Consider the following 17,986-nt stretch of genomic DNA (forward strand, 5'->3'; position numbering starts at 1 on the left):
CATTTTATCAAAAAAGAAAGAAGGAGGAGGAGGAGGAGGTGAGCACAAAGTCTAATCCAAATCAATTTGGGCAGGCTGATGTTTGCTGAGGCCATTGATCGAAAGGCCCAAACGTAGCACAGTCGTGGGCTATATATGGCTCATCCTTGATAAAATTTTTTTTCGAAAGCTTATGATGGCCAGGCTGAACAAGCTTGGGCCAAGTCGAGTTAACGCGAGTTTGAACGATTGCCTCGAGAGCATGGATTGAGCTCAAGACGGTCTTAGACCCTGCTCAAATTGGTTGATGTGCATCCTTAACAAAAATTGCAGTGCTTAAACATGGGACTAGCAAAATTTTCAAGATCTACTATCTTTTAATGCCACAGCATTTGTCATGTTAATTGATACATGTACTCTCAGTTGATCCAATCTCTCTCTCTCTCTCTCTCTCTCTCTCTCTAACACTAACATGCCAAGCTTGCTTGCATTTTTTGGACCAGAAGGAATAAATAAAATTTGTTGGCTGTAAAGGCGTATATATTTGCAAAAGATTCATGTCATGTGGGCATATGGAGCCATGGAGGAAGAGGCCTAAATCGGGTTCCAGCCCGCAGGCCTTAAAGAAGCCCATAACTGAGCCAATTATCTAATCAATGATCAGGAGGGTACGCATCTTAATGTAATTAGGAAAAAATATTTCAATTTATTTCTTTTTTTTCCAGATAAATATTTAATTTATGTTATTGGATGCATGGCTCTTTTATTTATTATGACGAGAATAGTTTCTACTGGGCTAGCTGACTAACTTCTCTAGAGCAAAAATAAATAAATAAATTAGGTAATGTACTAAAATATAAAAAAATCAGAAATTAGATGATAGAAAGCTACATGCCAATTCTAACAACTAAGCTATTTGAGAGCACTTGATAGGTAAGCTCAGGCCGAATGCACCAAATAAAATTTTGCACTGGTCTGCAAGCTATGAACTACCCTAAGGCTGGCTTAAGATAACCAAAACCATTGTTTGGCCCTATTTCAACAAGGAAGGTTGCAATAATATTATAAACCATGCCACCTCCCCTCCTACTAAGGGTGCAAGATTAGGCTTCATGCAAGAAAAAATGTAGGGTTGGCAAGTAGAGGTTGGGGAGTTATGTCCAATGCGGTTGTAGTTAATGATTCAACAATTGGGACCCATTAATAATTCATGCCGCATTTGGATATAGCCCATGTCAAAAGAGAAGTCTGACTCTAACTTATGCTAAATCTAATATTATGCTCAAGCTGTCGGTGTCCCAACCTAATAAAGAGAAAAGGCTATTTAACAACTAGAATCGATTTCTTAAATCATAATTAGATCTGTCAAATTCTTTGGGCTCATAACATAATTGTCCATAAATTCATACTATGTTTTCGAGGATTATTTTTATTAGCAGCAGCTCTGACAACTAGAAGAGCCAATTTTACCTTTAAGTATTTTAGAGACTACCATTGCTCAGAAATCTCACACACGAAAGTATGGAATATGCATAAGTATTAATTAATGTGTGAAGGTTATAACATTTACAAAAATATACCATGATCATGAATGATGGTGAAGATGAGATTTAACCCAGGGTCATTGGCATCAGTCCTAATGATTTTACCAATCGAATCGCTCGGTGATATCAAATGACTATTTAAATAACAACCATTATTAGCCTGATATCTTATTATACAAAGATCTGTTTCAAAATGATGACTATTATTTGTATTTGTATGGTCTTTTTTTTTAATTCAATTTTTAAAACACTCCTTTCTCCTCTACTTGCGTTTTCTTTTCCAAAAAAAAAAATGAATGAACTGTAATTTGGACAATACCGTTACAACAGTTATTGTTTTATACTGAATAAATGGAAATGACAACCATCACATCATTGTTATTCTAATCCTGAATAATTTTCTAATCCCAAATAATAATGACGGTGGATTAGCTGTTTTAGTCACTGAAATCTTGCTCCACGTTGCTTCGCGTCCTTTTCGTGTCGTTTTCTGGTCAATGTCTATGTGCAATTAAAGTCGTAATCCAAAAGGCCCAGAATTGAAATATGATATCCACGAGACCCAACCGGGGCCCAGCCACCTGTTTTCATTTATCCAACGGTTCGGATCTATCCGAGCACTCCGCAGCCGGACAGGTAAACACGGAGCGAGTAGACGCGAAGAAAGGGACAATAAAAGAAACAAAATATTACATAATTGAGGTTTATGTTTATTATAATTATATTTAATAATTAGTAAAATTTAGACTTACATCCTATTAAACTAATGATGTTAATGGATCTGATGTGAAAAGTCGAGGTTACTTTCGAGAGAAGAACGTACACATTTTTTTTCTGATTATTTTTAAATTTTCTTCTGATATTATATTTGAATTCTATTTAAAATTAATAATTTGATTGATAATTTATTAAATTATAAATTAAAATGTTCAATAATATAAATTTTAAAAAATAAATATAATTTACTGATATTCTAATATCAAAGTTCCTGTAATTTACTCCACAATAAAAGGTTAGAGAAAGAGGAGTAGACTTGCATGATGGTAAGTATGGTAGAAGATGTGGTGCACATTAGATTATATTTACAAAAATCTCTACTTATCTCTAATCAACATTCCTAACAACCCAAACTCTTTTTTAAATTTAAAAACAAATAAAAATATCGTTGTTCTTTTACCAATGTACATATTTTCTCTCTTTTATCTCTTAATTGCCGGAATTTTTTTTCTAACTTATCTCTTGCAATAGCATTCATTTATATCTTGCAGATTATTCTCTCGTGTAGCAGAATTCATGTAATACACGAGATATATTTACAGAGCTTTGTGCATATATTTTAAAAAATGTGTTTAACATCATCAGGAAAAAATTCAAATAAAAAATATTCATGCAAAAAAAAATGATTTCACATATATATATATACACACACACATATACATACACAAAAATAAAAAATAATAAATTATATTCATAAAGATATTTATTTTTTATTGTGCAATACGTAAACAACTGTGAATTGAAGATATATCCAACCCGAGTATGAAGTAAGACAATATTTTCTTACGAAGATGGAGTTATTTGGACGTCGGTGGCGCATGCGTCAACCTAGAGGTCGCAAGTGAATGGTCCTTACTGGTTGATGAGAGATTTCTATATAAAAATTATAAGTTGAGGTTTGAGGAAGAGGAAGAAGCTTTTGACCCGCAAACGGATAGAGAAGAATTTATTTAATGACATAGTTAGAATACCGCGTCTTCATGGCAATTTATATGATTGATGCAAAAGCCCGTGTTACGCTGCAAGCTATCTGTTGCGTACGATCATCTAAAGATCACCGAATCGGACGAACGGATTTGGATCGGGCATAGAAACATGTAAGAAAACTTACCCGGAAGACAGCCTTGCGTGCGGACGAAACTAAAGTACCAGGACGGGGACCGTCAATTTCGAGGTTGATACGCCATGTTCCAACTCCCGTCGGATCGAGATCGTACGGAGGATCAAATGTGTCCAAGTCTTACGTCAGTGACTCGTCCCGGTCCACTCTCGTAGCCGAAATTATGGCGCCCGTAATGACCGTTGGTTGCCAGCTAGCTCCATTGATTAATCGAGTACGTATCTTAATTCAATCATCATAAAAAAACCAGCGATCGTGATTGGCGGCCACGATGGTTCTCACTGTGAAGGCGATAGTTTCTTCTCCCAGTCTCTCAGCATTAGAATATAAAGATTCGAAGTCACGCAGCACCCATTGTTTCCTCCAAGGCATCTCATTATAACGGCTAATTAACGCCGTTCTTTTTTACTATCAGTGGCTATTTGATATTAAAAAATTTAAATCATACATATCATGATGCTTAACGGCCGTAATACGCTATGATGGTCATGTTAAGAACACTGCCACTTTTTTTCTTTTTTTTTTTTACTACAACGCTGACTTGACATAAGTGCGGTCCATAAAATTAAAAAAAAATAAAACAAATATATAATTTTTTTAAATAAAATTATTATAGTGATAAGTTATATAGAATGCAGACTCAGCGTCTCTTTCTCTATAAACATATATGTAGTATAATAAAAATGGACTCATTTAAAAAACTACATATATTATGGAGTAGTACAACCTCTCAAAACACGTGGCACTTCGCTGCAACTCGGTGGGCCTCCACATCTTGCTTCCTTCATGGGCATCATGCCGACACTTGGTTGGAACTATTTTTTTTACAACAGTGACTTACACATAATAAACGTGGATGCATCCCATAAAATCAAAAAAATAGTTAAAAAATAAATTTATATTTTTTAAATAAAATTATTGAAGTAATGAACCGCATCGAATATCACCCAAGCCTGTAATATTATTTGTCCCTTTGTATAGTGTGATAAAAAAATTTATTTAAAAAATAATAAATATCATGGAGCAGTAATCACTCAAAACACGTGGCACTTCGCTGCAACTTGGTGGCCCTCCGCACCTCTCTTTTTTGATGGTTGTCGTGCCGACACTTGGGTTGGGTGGAACTCTGTTTAGACTCTTGGGACCAGTGGCGGTCCCACTAAAACGTGTCCTCTCTCACCGTCGACTTTTTCCCAGAACTGGGGCCCCCACCCCTTCCCTGTACCCCTTTCCAATACCTCATCCACTGCCATCCATTTCCAATCAAAAGGTTGACCCCGAATCTGACGGTCAGCAGCACGAGACAGATTCCCTGATCTAGTGCTGATACACCGAGTGTCTCGTTCACTTGTAGCACCCCCCACAAAAAAAAAAAAAACTAATTCTTCTCACCATTCCGCGTCGCCTCTCTCCCTCGGATCGGGGTTGTCTCCATTGCGCGAAGAGGGAATCCATCGTTTTAGATCACCCACCGCACAGATCGCAAAGCGATGCAAACTCCATCGTTCATCCTCTGCACATCTCTCAAAGCAACCAGTGGATGATCCAACGGTGGATTCGATCTCACTTTAATCTTTTTTTACTCGTATCGATGCGGCCGTCCCCAAATAAGTCCCCCGTAAGGACCATCACTGCTCCATCATCTAGAGCGCCTCCTCCCCAATCTGCCGCTCGTTCCGTGGACCCTTACGATGGACCCGACCGGCCACCCTCCGCACAACCCCCGCTTCGGCTCGATCCCCCCCAACCCTCGCGGCGTCGTCGGTGCCGCCGCCGGCCACCGGCGAGCCTACTCCGAGACGTTCCTTCCCCTCCCCGACGACCTCCTCTTCGACTCTGACCCCGACTTCGGCATCTCCGACATCGAGTTCCCCTCCCTTTCAGATGACAGCCTCTCCGCAGGTGGCGGCCCACCGCCGGTCGACTCAGGGAGGTCGGATCCGCCGGCGGTGGAGCAGGGGAGGGTGGGAAGGCCCGCAGGGGGTAATCACCTCAGGAGCCTCTCTGTTGATGCCGCGTTCTTCGAGGGGCTGGCGTTACAGGGGCCGCCCCCTAGCAGCAGTGGCGGCGGGGTGCAGGACAGGAGAGGCCTCCACCGGCGGAGCGGATCGATGGACGGGGCTACGTCGCTGTTCGAGAGGGACTCGGCGCCGGCGTCGTCGGATCACGCGAAGAAAGCAGTGGCGACAGACAAGCTCGCTGATCTGGCCCTGATCGACCCCAAAAGAGCAAAAAGGCTTGAATTTTTTTTTCCTCTGCCTTCTTTTCTTCCCCCTTTGAGTTTCATAAGATTTCGTCAAATTGGAATTTTTGGGAATTCGTATTATTGGATTTAGACTAATTCGAATTGTTTGGGGTTTCATTAGTCGGAAGTTCTCGATTAACTTCGAATTAATACTCGCTGTCCTTGTATTTTAGATCTAATTTGGGAGACTTTGTGGATTAAGTTTGCCTTTGGGTTTCTGTAATATCAAGCTCTACCTGGTGTGCTTTACTTGATGGAGTATTTGAGGGGTTTTGTTTACTAATTTTTGTAGATGTTTTTATATATAATTAATTTCCTCCACTAACGTTTGCAAGGGTTTTCGGGTGTTCTGGTACTTGTACATAAATTCAACGGCCTTTCGCATTGCCAGAATCCCCCCTTTTATGTGAATCTTGTCGATACGTCCTCCCAAAAGTCCTATTTTTTCGGTGATTTTTTTTTCGATATTCTCTCCTTTGACATGAGATTTCTGAGTCTTGTTAAATTTAGATACGCAATCTTTGTTCTTTTGGATTAATGTGTTTTGTTTAATTCTCACAATCGATGATTCAATCTTCCTTTCTGTTCCTTGAACAAAAAATTTTGAGGTTGAAAAGAATGCTGTTTGTATGTTGTGTACCGAGAGAAAAAAAAAAGAAGAAAGAATACTCAAGTTGTTTCTTTATGTAAACATTTGTAGTCTCGTATGCAATTTTTATGTACACTCATTCCTACGAGTGTTTTGATTCTATATTTCTGAGATAGAGATTATCTTCTACAGGATTCTTGCAAATAGGCAATCTGCTGCCAGGTCAAAGGAGAGGAAGATTCGGTACACCAGCGAACTTGAGCGGAAGGTTCAGACACTTCAGACAGAGGCAACCACTCTCTCAGCACAGCTTACTCTTTTGCAGGTAGGAGTCAAATTGGCTGCAGCAGTTTATTGTTAATTTCGACATTGAACAAATCCTTGATTGACTTAGTAGTATCAGGCTGCCTTCCTGTATGATGTGTGTGCCCCTCAATCTACATTTGATCAAGGATTGTTGGTGCCAGCTACAATATCCGCAACTGATATTATTTTTCTATGCTTTGAATTGTTTATTCATAGTTCATCATGTTGGTATCTACTGCAAGTGCCAAGTGTATCTATGTCAGGCCTTGCCAAGACGGCTTCAAGAATTGGTTATTGAACTCCGTGCCTTTTTTTTCCTTCCTTAAAAAAATTTATTAGCTAAGAGGTGAATGTCATCATTGCATTCATTAAAATTACGTAGTACTATAATTGCTCAAGTAAATTGTATGGAAACTGGTTCTTCATTGATTCCTGGTTTAGTATGGAATTGTTGGTACTTTTTGATTGTGGTTTCTAGCACCAATTTGTTTTGCTAGCCATTTGATCTCCTTTTTGCAATACGTTGGTGGAAATTTCCAGAGTGCATATTTTATCATACATCTGGTTCCTTTATCTGTGTTAGTGTTAGGGGTCTGCTTAATTGCATTCTTGTAGAAGCACCTACTCTAAACTTTTAAGTTTTCTATTTGCATAGCGTCAAGTGTCAACTTAATCATCACTTGTAATGTTTTTTGTTTCTTTCTATTTTATGTTTAATGAGATTGTAATGAAGGTTTTTAAAGCATACCCTTAAATGATTTCAAAAGCAAACACAAATACAGGACCATCAAATAGTCTTTCTATCCTCTTTTCCCCTTCTTTTTAATGGATAGATGTTGGTTGAAACTGTATGGTGTTATTAGTCTCTACAAAAATTGTTGCTGGACTGCAAATATTAATTTTGGGATTGGTTAGTAGTGGGGTTAATATCATATGGGGTTTTGGGTATTACAATTGAGGCTATTCCTGGGGGTTTCTGCATGATCCAGTTTTGAAGCTTGAGTTGGTTATCTTTTCTATGTAGTGCTCCACATGCCTTCTTTAAGGTCTTATATTGTTGGTCACCCTGGCATTTATCAGTAGTTTGATATTAGCAGATCAAGAGATTTTTTTTTCCCCAGAAATCATTGTATCAGTTATAGGTATATATGCCTTGACAACTTCCAGTTCTATATTGTGCCTTTATTGATAGATCCAAAGAGCAAGAGTGAAGCTGAACTATCGCAATTTCTCTCTAGAAAGGTTTGATAATTGGAGAAATTTAATAATTGATTGACTTGTATCATTCTGCTTTTTGCTTGAGAAATTATAAGGAAATCTAATCTGAATTTTTAAGCTGATTGAAACTGAAACGTTCAGCTAAACAAGTCCAAAGTGTGGGGCTCACATGAAGAAGAGAAAACACACAGAATCAATTTATCTATTATATTTTTTTATTATATTTGTATATCTTCTTTTCCCAGGTTTTCATTCTTGCCCTTAAATTTGTTTTTTAGATTTTAATTAGTGATCATATTTGTTTGTTGGGATGATGGAGCATCTATTTTCATAATGTCAACTGCTGGGATGACCTAAGTAATATCCAAATGATGTCAAGAATACTTAATAAAATATTTAGATTAGGGTTTAGTTGCATAAGTAGTTCATGTATAATAAACACTAATACTATGTGTTATGGTATGCTTGTTGCTAAAATTGATGTATATTGGATCTTTGATATGATACTAATATGATATGGCTACTTTTGTCTTAGATCAGGACAGAAATATGGTATGCAATATGCACCAGTGGTGCAGCAAATTATCTTTTTAATTAACAATTTGAATGTGGCGTTCACATGGCATGTTTGCATATGCATCATTTTCCCAAGATAATTTATATAGTAATTCAAGAATGTAGTGAAAGTGGATTGAATGGTATAAAGTACTCAGTGTCAGGTTCATTGTAAAATATATTTTAACACTTCTTGAAGGCTTCTCCAAGATAATTGAATATAGTAAGTTGAGAATGTAGTGATGTGTAATGACCGAAAGTGAAATACGGGAGAATAGGTTATCATTGAAGAGTCATGAATCCAATTTCTGAATTCTGTTGATAGTTTCTGGTTCATCATCATGCCTATGTTTAAATGTGATTTATCAATAATGCCACAATTACTATCTAGGGAAGAAGTTTTGCCTTGATTTAAAAAGAGAATTCAAAGTTTTAACTTTATTTAGTTTCAAGGGCATTGGCATTTTGATTCAGACAACTTTTGGCTAATCTTGCACTTATATATTTTTCCAAATATAATAGGATGTACTGCAGAATGGTCAAAAAAAAAAAGTTATGCTAATTCATGGTACTTATTATTAGGACCACTTTCCTATTACGGTAAAAACTAAAAAATTTACTTTACCTCATGGATGACCAATTTCTGTAGGATCTTCTTTTTCACTTATGGTTCTTACTAACCTCCAAGATTACCTTAATATCTTAACATATGCACTACTTCTTAACTCATCATTAGTATAATGACTTAATTTTCATTTTCTATTGTATCCCAGAGAGACACTACTGGTTTGACAACAGAGAACAGAGAACTCAAGTTGCGATTGCAGGCTATGGAGCAACAGGCTCATCTTCGTGATGGTATGTTTCTGATGCATTTACAAAGTCCTCTGTTCTGATTTAAGCTTAAATTTTTGGTGTTTGTGTTTCCTTCAATTTCATGGTTTAAAATGTTGGTAAACAATACCAAGCATCTTATTGTGATAAATAATTAGAGCTTTAGTGTAATGTGACACTAACTCTTCCTATAAACTCATTATTCTGGGGAATTAGGTGATAGGCTACATTTCACGGCAACTTGTCTATTATCTTTAGTTTCATCAACCAATCAGACAATATTAACAGTTTGCAGTCAAGGTTTCAACACCATTGGAATGGGGTAGCACCACCACTACAGTAATGTTTTGACTTCCGATGGAAAACCAGCAGCAGTATGGGCCTAGGGATGCTGAAACCGGTTGGACCGATACTACTAACCACTCCAGTTGGTACCAGCTGCTTTTCATTGATCTTGATTTTGTCAATCTTGATGCCGACCATATTGGTACCTAACCAACGTCATACCATTCTGATGGAAAACAGTTATGGAATTCGGTGCTGGTATTTAATACCTTGAATGCAGTAGTTCTGCTTGCTTTTCTTTTCTAAAAAAATGACTTCTTTCTCATATCGGTAAAAGCTTTAGTGGTGCAAGTTATTAGCAAAAGGCATGCATTAACTCTTCTTGCCTAGCATCATTATATTCTAGAGCTGACAATTTAAGTGAAAGAATCAGAAGATTGTTATATTTTCACAATGTAATGTTGTTTAAAATGTTCTCAGATTCACGGGTTGTCCAGTTTCTTGGCCAAGTGCTCTTAATGGAAAAACAACTTACTGTCTGCTACTTGAAGATACCAACATTGAATTATGGAGAGTTCATGTTACAATTATGTTACTGACTGTGAATGGCTTTTTGGTTCTTGTACAGCTCTGAACGAGGCTCTGAGGGAGGAAGTGCAAAGGCTTAAGATAGCAACTGGACAGCTTCCAAATATCAACGGAAATCGCTTCAATTGGGGACTTCAGCAGAATGTGCCCCCCTATCACCAAAGCGGACATCAGGCTCAGCATCGTCGATCTTCATCTCAGAGTTCTTCAAATGGCCAATCAATGAGCAGTCCATCTCTCAATGACCAAATGGACTTCATGTGAGGGCATAATCGATCACCAGCTACAGTTGCTGCTATCTCCGGATGAAATTCAGCTAAGGTGAAGCATAGTTCTTGTATATTAATGCATGTCTTCTAGGGAATTGTTGTTCTTTGTATGTTAATTATAACAATATTTGTATCCAAGATCCTTGACTGGAAGTATATTTTAAAAAAATCAGTTTGATATTTCGGTGCTTACTGTAACTTTGTACATTGGTGGATATGGAGATACCTACCTTCTCGAGATGAAGGGTGGGTACGGGGAATATCGTCGTGCTTGCTATTAGAGATAGCAAGCATTTTTCTTATTCTTTTTCTTCTTTGAAACACATTTTGTGCGGCTTGATTTGTTGATTTTGAATGTCGATGTTCCTTCCCAAGACCCTCTTAATTTTAGGGGAAGCATTATTTGTGGAAGACATTGATGCCTCCTTGATCTGGAGAGTTGGTATTGCTGTTGTTTTCGTTAGTGAAGTATTCGCTGCCTATCTTTAGGTGTTTTAGGATGGTTAATAATTTCGGGGAGCCAGCAGAAGCTTAAAGTAGGGAGGGTTGAAGGTATAGGATTCACTGAAACACAGGGAAGGCTTTTTCCAGAGGAAAAAAACGCTAGTTGTATGTTCTAACTTCTAAGCGTCACTGTTCACTTATGGTCTGTTCCTTTGAGTTGAGTGTTGTCCTGAAAGCATGCCTTGCTACTCTCATGACGGTCTTGGTTCAACAACTATCCCCGTCTTTAATGAAGATGTCCTGATACCAGACGTCTTGCTACTCTCATGAGGGTCTTGGTTCAACAACTATCCCCGTCTTTAATGAAGATGTCCTGAATCCTGATACCAGACGTCGTCGTGTACGCACACAATTTAGACATTTGAAGCAAGGAACGGACATCAAGAGCTTTCATTTTGCTCTTGCGCACAATTTAGACATTTGAGGCAAGGAACGGACATCAAGAGCTTTCATTTTGCTCTCGCGTCTAGAATTGTCGTAGCTGAGAATGGAAGATGTAGAATTCGCCATCAGGGACTACACCGTTAGACTAGCGGCGGCGGGGGTCGGCAGATCTTTGACTCATCAGTAGTGTGTGCCGAGCTTAGAGCTACATGGAAGGATATCTCTTATGTTAGGCAGATACTGGCTACGGGTCGCCTTTTTCTCGAAAAAGACTCGGCCACAGTGATTGAGTGGATCCGAGGTCGGAGATGCTTAGTAGAGAATTGACCGTTGCTCTACGACATTTGCGGATTACTGGAGAAGTGCAACTTCCACCAGGCCACGCACGTCTACTGGAAGGCGAACAATGCTGCAGAATGGGTTGCTTCTTTCGCGGCTCACCACTATGAAGATTTCACCTGGGCGGACCTAGGGTCTGCGCCAGAGCCTTTATGCAGTCTTCTTTTTTTCTAATTTTGCTGGTCGCATCTATACTCATCGTGCGTAAGCCGCCGATGTACAAAAAAGAAGAAGAAGAAGAGGAGGAGAAATTATTGCTCAGAGATACTTGAGCTTCTTCAAGTTAGTTAATGCTCCTCATAGTTAATGCTTTTCATGGCATTTGTCCAAGACGAAGAGAAATTATTGCTCAGAGATACTTGAGCTTCTTCAAGTTAGTTAATGCTCCTCATAGTTGATGCTTTTCATGGCATGCAAGGTGATTCGTGGAAACAATTGGAGCTATCATATATCAGAAGCCATAGCCAGCATGATGTTGCTCAATTCATAGAGAAATAAATTAGAGAAATAAAAATTGAGAATTCCTCTACCAGCTCCTGTTAATGCTAATTTACCAAAAGACTGATACTGGAATAGAGTAAGAATAGTTCCTCTATGATTACCAAAAGTTATTTCCTGCTACAACGGGCCACAAGCCATACGAGTTCGCCGCATCAAACAACAAAACAAGAAGCCGCATCAAACGGCAAAACAAGAAGCCTCTAACACAACAAAGCATCATTTCTGATGCAGAGAACAGAGACAGTTCTCATCACCTATATCTGCTGCAATACAGGGAAAAGGAATATTTCCATCCTCATAGCAGCTAGAACGATTCTGAATCAGTTCGTTCAAGAAAGTGTCAAGCTTCTCAACTGTGACGTTGGGCATCACCACAACATGAGCAATATTTCCCTCACAAGCAAGTTGCCAGCGGCGGACAAACTCACCATCTTTCGGCCTCTCAAATACCACGGTGCTGCTGAGCTCATTAAGCATTGCACTGACTCCTGCTGCTTTAAGACGATCTTTGAGATAGTGAGCATTCCTCAAGCACTTCTGGACTTCTTTCTGAAATCCCCTGTAACCTTTCCTGTTCAGGGTATACCAGAGGAAGATTGGGGCATGACCATTGCGGCTGCCCATGATGGTGGCATCCCTGGAAGCAAGATACTCGACGTTGCTTGAAAGGACTTTGATGTGCTCCAATCTGGTTATCTGAACACCGCAAGGCATAGGACATCCAACAAATTTGTGGCCAGACACGCTCACGCTTCCTATAGGCTTTTTGAATGTTACTTTAGGTGCCTGTCCAATATCACAAACATAACCCATATCAGGAATTGTAGTATTAGGCCAACCATGCATTTTAAAATTTAAGGGATGGTTGCAATACATGATTCCAAAAGAAGAAAATGGTAGAAATAGCAAATCTTCCATGATGCAAAGGTTGGCAGTGTCTAGGTATCAGTAAATGGGCATGAGTTAAAAGTTAAACATACACGTTTAACGAATGGCATCATAAGCCCAAAGAGAGCACCATCACAGTGAATATAGAATCTATCTCTAAACCCACTTTCTTCAAGAGTTTGTATAACCATATCAAGATCATCAACTGCTCCCTTCACCGTTGTTCCTGCAGATGATACAAATTAGAAAGGCAAGAAAAAACTGACATGGAGACTACAAAAAGAAAATATAGATAGTATTTTACCAATGTTGACATTGACAATGGCTGGTTTTCCCTTGTTTTGGACTAGTTTGTTTCTGAAATCCTTGCAATCAATCTCGCCAGAGACCAGAGTGTCAACCCTTATGCATTCCATTCGATACATCCTTGCTGCTTTAAAAACCGAGTAATGGGACTCCCTTGAGGCATACAAGATTCCATCCGGAAAAACTTCCCGCCTGCACAGCCAATTGCAAAAAGCATAGCAGTGTTAAAATCCAAATAGCCAGGTTATTTTAAATTTCATCTTTCTGAAGAGAACTATAATTCCTTTATAAAAACATAAAGAACTGTGTGAGCGTAATACAGGAATCTCACAGATAGGTCCCACAACTAATGTGTTTCCTAACAATTGCTCATTCCTGTACCGGCACTATAAAGGCTGCAGCAATTGGAAAGCTTCACCTTCCAGTAAGGGTGGGAGGGTGTGCACATGTAATTTGTGTTACTAAATCATTTCCTAAATATCAAACCCATATAAGATTACCGACCCGACAAGAAAACCATGTAGATTCCCTTCGGTACCACAATTTGTGATGTAACCCCAGTATTCATTCCTTTCTAATTCCCACAGACGAGCAAACCAATCTAATACTCCCACTTCGAATTGCCTGGAATGGACGCCGTAGTTGCTTTCAATGAAAGGATCACCAAGATTGTTGATGGAAAAATGTTGCAGCTGGCTCAGAGCACCATAATCAAAGTCCAAATTGTAGGGGTAACCTAAAATAGAACCATGATCAGCCATATAAGTGAAAGAAGTTTGTAAGTGTGGAACATTAACAATCTCTACGTTACACTGCTGACATGTTTTAGAAAGAGAAATGATACCTTATGAAATATATTTTCAAATATAGCATTCAAGAAGATTGGTTTCATCAAAGAAGATAATAGCTCAAGTTGGGATTGCAAGAAATTGATACCAGATGCTGTTCAGCCAATTGCAGAAATATAAAGTGCCCTTCCAACAAAATGATAGATGTGGAGAATGAGCTAAATAACATGTACTGATAATTGCCTAGTGGGAGCTACCATATATTGAAATTGTGATTGTTATGATGCAGTGACTTAAAGATTCTTTTTTAGAGTCCGAAAGAAAAAAGGGTAGCGATAAGATCAAAGCATTGATAGATATGTAAAAAAGTAAGAGGAGCCCCTAGAATTTGAAGCTTACTATTACAGTATTTTGTGCATAATTGAAGTGCAGGATGCTTGAGTATCTTCTTTTCCAACATCATTCACTTGACTGATCGAAGATGACCCAAAGCATGGAACCTCTAGGCCAGGGATGTAAAGAATACAAGAAGGTGGAGTGTATTAGCACATTCAGCATAGTGGCAAGTTTGATCCAAGGAAAAGAAGATATTTTGTCAAGTAAACATGTTCTAATCTACCAATGCTTCAGCATGCTACTGGGATACAAAGTGAATGATGCCAAAAGGCACAAATGAATAATAATGGAATTTGTTACTTGGTTAGACTTATCAAATGCGTGGTTGAAGTGCTTCTTATACTTTCTGAGTTTTATTTGGGAGGACCCCGTATCCAACCCAACAGAATGTCTTTAGCGGAGGTAAATAAGGTGAAAAAACTTCAAAAAAAAAAAAAAAAATCCTGGAGGTGGACAAACAATAAAAGAAAGCTTTGTCTACCGAGATGGAAAACTGTCTCAAATCCCTGTAGAGAAGAAGACCTTCGAATTGGAACGAGAAAACCCACATCCGGCATTACTTGCAACATAATTTTGGATGCTTAAAGGAAAATGAACCTGTAGTAAACAGACAGATACACCATGCAAAAACATATTCGTGCGGAAGTAGCTTAATAGTCAGCAGAGAAAACAAGATGCAGCTAAAATGCAATATTTGGTGGAGATTCTACAAAATTTATGGCTTATAGGAAAACAAAATCTTCCAATTTAACATATTTTGCAAACCTGACATGCCAAATTTGATAACAGCTTTTTAAATGAAAGCAGAACTTCTATTGGTAGCACATATATCAGGATTAGCCTTTAGCTGCTCTATTTGCTTGCAATGCGCTGCCTATCAAAGTAGGCGAACGCCGTAAACTCCTCTTGCCCTTGTTACGCAAGATGCCAACAAAGAACCTTGGTTCCGGTGCGCCCTGTATTCCAAGGTGACCACACCCAAAAATTGTGGGCCATGCGGCTCTAGATCAAGCCGGTCGAACAATGAAGTGCTACACTGGCTTCTCTCAGCAGGGCGTCAAGAACTATGTCGGTCCTTAATAGACGAGCTTAAAACTGCAAATCTTTCGTTCTACCTTCAAAAGACCATTAAAACCCACTCCTATGCAAACAACAAAAGTAACCACAAAGAATTCAAACGGATCGAACAATGCAATGCATGTGATAGAAAGAAAAGCTAATCATACCTAAATGGTGCTTGGTCCTCTCAATGAGGGATTTCCTGTACCTCGCCAGGACGCTGGCCATATAAGCCTCCCTCTCCCCGGTGACCTCGTCGTCCGCCTCGGGCTCGTTAATGGCGAAGCACAATTTGTGCACGTTCCTCCCGAGTACGATCTCCCGGCTCTTCCCGTCCATGCCCTCCAAGACTCCATTCGGCTGAGAATCCACGGGGGCCGAGATCTCCTTCGGATCGAACTCCTCCGGCAGCAGGTCCGCCTTCTCCCGCAGATCCATGGATACCTTCCCCACGCTCCCCACCATGACTGCTTCGATCCGTCAAAAATGGAACGCAGATGCCCTGATTCCGCTCGGATTTCTCGGGCGGACGTAATCCAACGCTAGGGCATGGAGTTGGAAACAGTCAAGAACAAAGAGAAAATCGACAAGACAGCACTAAAATTCCCCGAAAAAATCGAGCAAATTCATCAAACAATGATAAATCTATGGAGAATATGAGGAGAATTTGGCCACGAGAGCACAAAAGAGGGCGAGAAGAGAGGGGGAAGTCACGTTACCCACGGATCTCCTCTCTTTCCCGGAGAAGTGGAGAGGGAGCGAAGGCGGCAAGAAGAGAGGGAAAAAGGGGAGGAGGGCTTGGAATATATAGAGAAGGTAGCGCCTGAGTGAAAAATATCTTGGAAATCAAAAAAAAATTTAATGCCTTTTATAAAATAATTGTTTTGTTTTAAAACATTTTTTAATAGATATGTTTGTATTTTTTATTATTAAATCTATACTTAGTATGTACATACAATGCATACAAGATATAAATATTATATTAAAAATTAATATTTTAAATTTATCGTAAATGATAGATGTATTTGTATTTGAGTTGTTTCTAATTATATCATTTAGATATTTATTAAAAGTTAGCAATTTGTAGCGCATGCGATATTTGAAGAGTGTGAATGCTTAAATGCTCGTATCATTAATTGAAGTATTGACATATTTCTTTGTGTGAAAAAATATCTTTCAGACGTTGTATGAGCAAAAGCCACAAACCCATTACACGTGTCGATTTTTCTGAGTTAAGAACTAAAATTGAACTCGTCTAAAGAACGTCTCGTATGAAAAGGAAAGGCATGCTCGTTTTTCTCGCGAAAAGGTGTAGGGTAGGGCAATCGTGAGCCCATGGGCCCCACGGGTTACAAGTGTCGGGGATTCCGTATTTCGCGATTCGCTCTCCGCCTCTAAAATCCCCGCCCCACGTCAGCACTCTTGTGATCCCATCTCACCACGACGCAAGGCCAATAATCTCCGGCCACGTTTCAGAACTGAGTTTTTTACCAACCTGGAGGCGCGCTTCACTCCACAAATATTGCAGAGACGATGCAAAGCCAACCACCTCCTGCCACGTTGCAGAACTGATTTTTTTAAAATTTAATTACGCTTTTGGTCCTCCGAATTTAAGTAAGTTTTTTAATAAATCTTGAAAAATCTCAAATTTGGTTTCATTATTTTGCGACTATTTTAGTGTCTTTTTTTTTTTTTCAAGACCGACTACCTTCTTCCATCGAAAATTTCTACTTGCATTAATCAGTGATTACGTGGCCGATTAAACAACAGAAATCATTTAAATAGATAATTATATAGCCAATTGGTGATGACATGATATATAGACAATGACGTGGCATATAGGTGATGACATGGTATATACTATAAAATTTCTGTCCAAAAGTGTCCAGTCGTTAAATGTCACATTATTATCCATACGCTACATCATCACCCATAGATCCCATACGCTATATCATCATCCATATGCTACATCATCACTTATATATTATAAATTATGTTTTTGATCCTCTAAATTTAAACAAATAGTTTTACATAGTCCCTATAACTTAAAAATCTCTAATTAGGCTGTTTGATTCTCTAGTGTGATTTAATGTAAAACTAATATGAAGAGGTAAATAATATATATATATATATATATATATATATATATATATATATATATATATATCCTTAGCCTTCTCCTCCTTTTTCTCCTACCTTTCATCGGAACAGGTATAAATATATACAAGGAAAAAAGAATCAATGCAATGACTCATATACAACATGCCATCACACGTTGTTCATTCAACCTTTCATTCCATCCCTTGATTCTGATTTTTCTAAAATACAAATGGAGATAGTCTGATGAGATCCAAAGAAGAACCGAATGCAAAAGAGGATTACAAAAAAAAAATATATATATATATTTTTAATTTGTTTGTTCTCTTGGCTTTCCCATTTTACTCTAGTTAGAGCAAATGCTTGAGATCCCTAGTTGTATGGTGCATGATCACTGACCCAACCTTCCTCAAGA

At 38.6% G+C, this 17,986-nt stretch overlaps 2 protein-coding genes across 2 annotated transcripts; one reads left to right on the forward strand and one right to left on the reverse strand.

Annotated features, from left to right (window-relative positions):
- Positions 1-4,860: 4,860 nt before the first annotated feature.
- On the forward strand, positions 4,861-10,501 carry LOC103701196 (transcription factor VIP1). Its single transcript, XM_008783171.4, has 4 exons — positions 4,861-5,656; positions 6,447-6,579; positions 9,107-9,191; positions 10,081-10,501. The coding sequence occupies exons 1-4, from the start codon at positions 5,112-5,114 to the stop codon at positions 10,302-10,304; spliced, it is 987 nt and encodes a 328-aa protein (XP_008781393.1). The 5' UTR covers positions 4,861-5,111; the 3' UTR covers positions 10,305-10,501.
- Positions 10,502-12,101: 1,600 nt separating this feature from the next.
- Positions 12,102-16,329, reverse strand: LOC103701195 (serine decarboxylase 1). The gene is made up of 6 exons (XM_008783170.4): positions 16,194-16,329; positions 15,642-16,016; positions 13,736-13,967; positions 13,230-13,423; positions 13,018-13,151; positions 12,102-12,823 (listed from the first exon to the last, which is right to left on the reverse strand). The coding sequence occupies exons 2-6, from the start codon at positions 15,937-15,939 to the stop codon at positions 12,254-12,256; spliced, it is 1,428 nt and encodes a 475-aa protein (XP_008781392.2). The 5' UTR covers positions 15,940-16,016; positions 16,194-16,329; the 3' UTR covers positions 12,102-12,253.
- Positions 16,330-17,986: the final 1,657 nt, after the last annotated feature.

The sequence above is a fragment of the Phoenix dactylifera genome, chromosome 14 (genome assembly GCF_009389715.1).
Source record: "Phoenix dactylifera cultivar Barhee BC4 chromosome 14, palm_55x_up_171113_PBpolish2nd_filt_p, whole genome shotgun sequence".
In the NCBI taxonomy this organism is placed as follows: domain Eukaryota; kingdom Viridiplantae; phylum Streptophyta; class Magnoliopsida; order Arecales; family Arecaceae; genus Phoenix; species Phoenix dactylifera.